This window comes from Delphinapterus leucas, chromosome 9 (genome assembly GCF_059928025.1).
Source record: "Delphinapterus leucas isolate spDelLeu-1000000601 "Yukka" chromosome 9, BTC_Dleu_Yukka2, whole genome shotgun sequence".
Taxonomy (NCBI): Eukaryota; Metazoa; Chordata; class Mammalia; order Artiodactyla; family Monodontidae; genus Delphinapterus; species Delphinapterus leucas.
The window spans coordinates 46,173,122-46,179,121 of NC_143137.1; the positions used below are offsets into that span (position 1 = coordinate 46,173,122).

Genomic DNA, 6,000 nt, shown 5'->3' on the forward strand with positions numbered 1-6,000 from the left:
AAGCCAGGATGTCAAGAGAGGTGTCATGCCTTCAGCCTGAGCCTCAGCTCCTTCCTTTGTAAGTCGCAGAAAATAATAATACCCACGGGGTGGATATAAACATTCCATGAGATAATCTGTAGACAACCCTGCCTCTCATTTGGCAGGGGCCCAATGAGTGCTTATTCCCTCCTATTTGAACTTATATTAGCAGAATTTTACTCTCCTCAGGATTATCACCCGTGAATGATGAAGGGCATATCTTTTCCCCTGAAATAATCTCTCTGTATGAATAATGCATGGCCACTGTGGAAGGCATTACAGTCTACCACTATTGCTCATTTAATCTGCAAATAATAATGTGATATAGGTATGATTATCCCCATTTGACAGAAGAGGAAACTGAGAATAGAGTTTAAATTTAACAAGAAAGTGCCTTCTTTCCACTATACCACCATGTAAACATGATGCGATCTCATTCAAACAAGTTGTATTTTCTTTCTCCAAAATGAAAAGGTTGTTATTTAGTCACATAGTTAAGAATAGAGACATGCCTAGGACGAAAACGGAGAGAGAAAGACATAGGCATAGGCACACATATAAAATTAAATCACACAGTCCCTCTATAAATAAAACATTTTTCTTCAATACTATGACAACTGCTACCTTTGTTTTTGCATTGAGGAGGGATTAAACTCTACAAAACTGTGGACCCAAACATGTGGTGGACAGTAAGGGAGCACCCCCCTCCTTGTCGGCAGTGCCCAGGCACCAGGGAGGGGCCGGGCAGTGCACTTTGAGAGCTCCTTTCTCCTGGCCTGGGCGAAAAGGGAAACAGCTGGTGCTGCCATGCCCAGGAGCACGTGCCCCTCTGTCTGGCTGGCATGTTAGTGGCTGCCAACACTCCATTCCTCAAGCCTGACCGAGCTCTCAGGACCTTCTGAGCTGGCAGAAGAGGGGAGCACACTGCCTGTGTGAGCTGTCGGCCACTTCCCCATGACACCTGAAGAGCCAGGCAGAGTAGCTGCGTCCCTCAACTCCCAGCACACACAAGGCACTGGCAACATTTTATCCCGGGACCTGAACTCCCTGGCCGTCCATGGAGAGAGACCTGAATCAGGACAGCAGTTTGGAAACGGACTGCAGGGACAGGATGGCCTGTGAAGCAAGAAGGGGAAGGAGTGCACAAGGGACCCAGGAGCTGCCAAAGAGAGGGCAGACAAAAAGAAGTCCTTGTTCCTAGGCCTCTGGAGCCCCCAGCCTGATGCTGCCTGGGGTACAGTCTGCATGGCAGAAGGCATAGCCCTCTGGGCTTTGGCTCAAGTCCTGGCTCTCTTACTTCTTAGTGGCATAGTCCTGGATGAGTCCCTTAAACTCATTAGCCTCGGTTTCCTCACCTATAAAATGGGGATATAATAATACCCACCTTAGAGAGTATTTGTGAGGCTCAGTAAGAAGTAGCCCTGGAACCCACAGTCTGAATTGGGTCCCCTGTTGTCACTCCTGTGGTGCTATATAATCACTATATAGCTATATAGTTCAAGTTGCTCTACCATCTATTAGCTGTGGGAAAGTTAGTAAACCTTGCTGGGCTTCACTTTTCTCATCTGTAAAGTGGAGGTAATTACAGAGTAGTTTGTGAGATTACTAAGATTAAATGAGTTCATATATGCAAAGTCTGACACACAGTAAATTGCACTTAAGTGGTAGTTGTCTTTGAAGCTGTCACTCTTGAAATTTAACATCTATCTTCTACACTAGACTGTTAGTCATTCATTCTTACAAACATGGATTGAACGCCTATCACATGTTTGACACTGACACCGTTCCAAGCGCTGCAATACAGTGATAAGACAAGCTCTCGTGAAGCTTATAGACTAGTGGGGCAGGCAGAAAATAAACAGTGGACTATCAAGTGCTGATGAGCGCTATGATAAGAATAAAAGGGTGAGGGAGGGAGTATGTGGTCAGGAAGGTTTCTCCCAGGCCACAATGGCAAAAAGGAGCTGGCCATGGAAAGATGTGGGGGAAGAGTATTTCAGGCAGAGGGAACAGCAAACGTAAAGGCCCTGAGGCAGGAATGAGCTTGGCTTGTCTGAAGACCAGAAAGGCCAGTGTGGCAGGAACACAGTAAGCAAGGGGGAAGAATGGTCCGGGATGAGGTCACAGAGGTGGCAGGAGACAAATCATGTGGGGACTTGAAGCCAAGAAAGCTTAGGTTGTATTGCAATAATGGGAAGTCAGTTTAGGAGAGGTAGGGAGTGGCGAGAACATGACTTGGATTATATTTTAAATAGATCCAGAGGGACTGCTGTGCAGAGACCCTGCCAGAGCCGCTAATATCATCACCCCCACTTTAGGCACTTTTCCCAAACAAGTCTGCTAGGGAGGTATTAATATCATCCCTATTTTACAGATGTGGAAATCATGTCAGAGAGGGGTTAAATAACTTCCCCCAAGGCTCAAAGTTAGATGTGGGGAGCTGGGGTGCAAACTCAAGTAGCCTGACCCCAGAGCCTGTGCCCCTAACCATTATACAACACTGCCTCTTAGATGAATAGAATGGCCCCATTCTAGGTAGCCCTGGCCAAGGGCAGAGTGAGCCCTCAACAAATGTCTGTTGAATGAATGAATGAATGATATAAAGACACCCTGTAAATTGAGAATTGCTATGTAAATATTGTTAACAAATCCTTCAGATTACATTCCCTTCATCTCAAATTTCTTCTAATGTTTAGCAGATTTTCCTCGGAAAAGGAAAAGAACAGAGGTAGGACATTTACTTCATGTCTGAGTTCCCTTAGCTAGAGGCAAACAGCACTTGACAAATCTGGCCTGGGACAGATTAGAGGAGATGTTTTGGGTGAAGAAAACTCCAGTGGTTGGCATCTTGTCCATTATGGCCTCTAGAAACTGAAAAAGTTCCAGTCTACCCAATGAATTACTCCCCCCCCACGCCCACCATTATCTTTCTTCCCTATCTATTTCATTTAATTGTCAGTGAATGAATGCTTTCAAAAGAAATACTTTCAAGCACTTTACTCATACAGGTGGGGAAACATTTAAAATATAATATGGGTGGCCTTGAAAAAGGCCTGATATACTTAATGTTTCTGAATGATGGTTTGATAAACATATTCAAGGCAAGAGAATAGCCTTGCTTTTCTCTACCCACTTATTCTCTTTGGATATGTCTCCTGCAGTGCCAGCAGGAAGGTTGTGTGGAACTCTCCCCCATAAAACCCGGAACCATGAGTGATTCTTGTCCCACCTCGAGCAATAAAGAGGGGGAAAGGTCACTGGCAGTCCAAGGAAGTCCAGGGCTAGAAGGGACTCCTAATCAAACCCTAACACTGCAGTTACTTGGACCCTGACGCCCTTTCCACTATACTCCTGGAGCTTACTTTTACAATGGAGTAAATCCCCTTTTAATGACCTCCCACTGACAATACTAATTTACTTATTTTAACTAGTTAATAGTGTTCTTACATACATTTATAGTTTACTTGCTCTTCACAAGTACCTATGATGGAGGAATTCTGATTAACCTCATTTTACAGGTGAGAAATTGAGGCTCTTAAAAAAGAGACAAGTTCTAAACTCTGGAACCCCAGATCTCTGACCCAAATTTGTGGGGCCCTTGCTGTGCAGTGGAGACTATTAGGTGCTTTATCTATTTGATCACCTGGGGGGTTGGTATTATACCCATTTTTTGGATGTGTACACTGAGCATCTGAAAACATTAAAATGCATTTGACCGGAGTCACACAGCCAGAACTCATATCTGGCTGTCCCCCAATGCCATCCCTGTTCTAGAGTGTGGCAGGGCTGGGGCCAGGTGGGTTGTTCATCTTTGCGGGGTGGGGTGGAGGTGGTGGGAGGGGCATGCTTTATCGACAAGTCATACAGAAGCCTTCATCTCTCTGGGGCCAAGAGGGACAATCTTGCTGTCTCTGTAACTCCTTCTCGAACTTCCCGTGGGTGGTAGGGGCGCGCGACAGCTTGGACCTCAGCCCAGCTTTGTCTCACCCCACCTGAGGAGCCAGCGCCAGGCCTCGCTGAGGCGCTGCCCCACCTCCGTCCGCAGGGGCGGCAGCAGCGCCAGCTCCAGGCTCAGGCCGGCGACTCAGGCCGGTAACCTGAGCCCATAGCCGACTCCATCTTACATTTGGGGACCATTATTTTTTCCTCGTCCTTACAAACACTTCATGAAGCGCCATCGTCGCCCAGTCTCTGCACCTCCCAGCCCAACTCCCCGGCCCTCTACATCTCCTTCCTAAACTACCAGCGCCAAGATCCCAGGTGGGCGCAGGATGCAAAGTCGAGGTTTTGGACACCGCAGTTCCAGGTCCCGGTACCTCCGAGCCTGGGGCAGGGCGGGGAGTGGGGTGGGGAGGGGGAATTCCCCCTCTTCTGGAAAAACCGAAGGGCTTTGGCAGGGCCGAGACCGCCGCCTCAGCTGGACAGAACCTCTCGGGCTCCAAACACCTCGTTGGAAGCTCACAGAGAAGCAATGGAAGCACGAGAGGAAAGGGGGATAGGCGTGCCTGTGTGTTTGTGTGTGTATGCGCACGCGCGAGTGCGTTTTTAAGATCCGAGGTGTAATTCCGCAAAGAAGGTGCAGGAGATGGGGCATCGCTAGTGTGGACGGAGGCTTTGTGTCCAAACACCGCTGAGAATAACATGGGGGAGGGGGACGGGAGCGGGTTCTCCCCGGCGGGGGCAACTCGAGGAGTTGTGTCTGCGTATTTAGAGGGTAACGGGGTTCCTCACCTGGGCGGGACGCCTGGGTGTAGGAAGCTCCCGACTCAGGATCCTGTGGGAGGGGAGGGTCCGTGCGCCCCGGTCCGCGCGCCCTGGCCCGCACTGGTGCGAGGCTGAGACACCCCCGGAGATGCTCCAAGCCGAGCACAGCGCTCGAGCCGTGGGGTCGCGTCCCGGAACCAGCCCTCTCTAGCCCGGCTCCCCGGATCCTAAGGACGCCCCTGCCTGCCGCCTACCGGACGCACCCGGAGCGCTGACCCCAACGGGCCGGGCCCGAGGGCTCCCCCGGCGGAGCGCGGAGCAGCTGGGTGCGCCGCGGTCAGCCGGTTACGCCCCCCCACCTCCCGCCCCACCGCCTCGCGGCAAGGGAGCTCGGGCGCAGGGAAGCGGCTGCGAGTCCACACTCCCGCGCGCTGCGGCGGTCCCCCCCCCAGGCACTCACAAAATTGTCCCCGCAGCCGTTGTCCGGACACAGCACGTAGAAGGAGACGCCGGGGTCGGCGTAGAAATCCATCCTGCGCTCGGTCTCCTCGGTGGCGATGAGCTCGAAGGGCGTGTTGGAACACCATTTCTCCGCAACGTCAGCCAGCTGCTGGAAATCCATCCTGGCCCGCCGCGCCCGCTGCTCCCTCAGCCTCCTCACGCGCCGCCCGCCTCCCGCTCCCTTCGCCGCCCGTCCTCCTCTCCTCGGGCGCCCTCCTCCCGAGCGGGCAGCGCGCGGCTCTGTGGGCTCTCGGGCAGGCGGCGGGGCCGGGCGACGCGGGTTCCCTCCAGTCCCGGGGCTCCTCCCGGCGGGGACTGTTTACATGCTGTGTGTAACGGGGTGGGCGGCGATCAGGGACAGCGCGGCGCCGCGCCCGGCTCCTCCCCGCTCCGCCTCTCCGCCCGCCCCCTTTCGGGCAGCCACCGAGGCTGGCGCGGTGGCCGGGCGAGGTCAGCTGTGGGCGCGACCGGGCGGGACCCGGCGCGGCGGGAGGGGCCGGGCGCTCCGCGAGCTCCCCTGTTTCACCCCCCCCCCCGCCCTTTTTAAAAACTAACCCGGATCATAGCTGGGCCCTCCCGAACCCAGGGCCGCCCCGGACCGTGACGTCATGGGCCCCAGCCAATCAGCCGAGCCTGAGGCCAGCGCCGCGGCCTGCGAGCCCGGTGACGTCACAGCGCGGGCCCGAAATCCGCGGCTCCCAGGTTGCAGTGAAGTGGAGTTATGTGGATCGCGTTTTTCTGCCGTTGGAAGGCCGGGAAAGCGTTTTCCCCAAT

The 6,000-nt window shown here is 53.1% G+C and overlaps 1 protein-coding gene across 1 annotated transcript in view; it reads right to left on the bottom strand.

The window, feature by feature from the left end:
* MTURN (maturin, neural progenitor differentiation regulator homolog) overlaps positions 1 to 5,718 on the bottom strand; it is a 29,674-nt gene extending 23,956 nt beyond the window's left edge. Inside the window, exon 1 of the mRNA XM_022584238.3 lies at positions 5,186 to 5,718. Within this exon, the coding sequence (XP_022439946.1) occupies positions 5,186 to 5,347 (162 nt within the window). The 5' untranslated portion in view covers positions 5,348 to 5,718. The remainder of the gene's footprint in view (positions 1 to 5,185) is intronic.
* Positions 5,719 to 6,000: the final 282 nt, after the last annotated feature.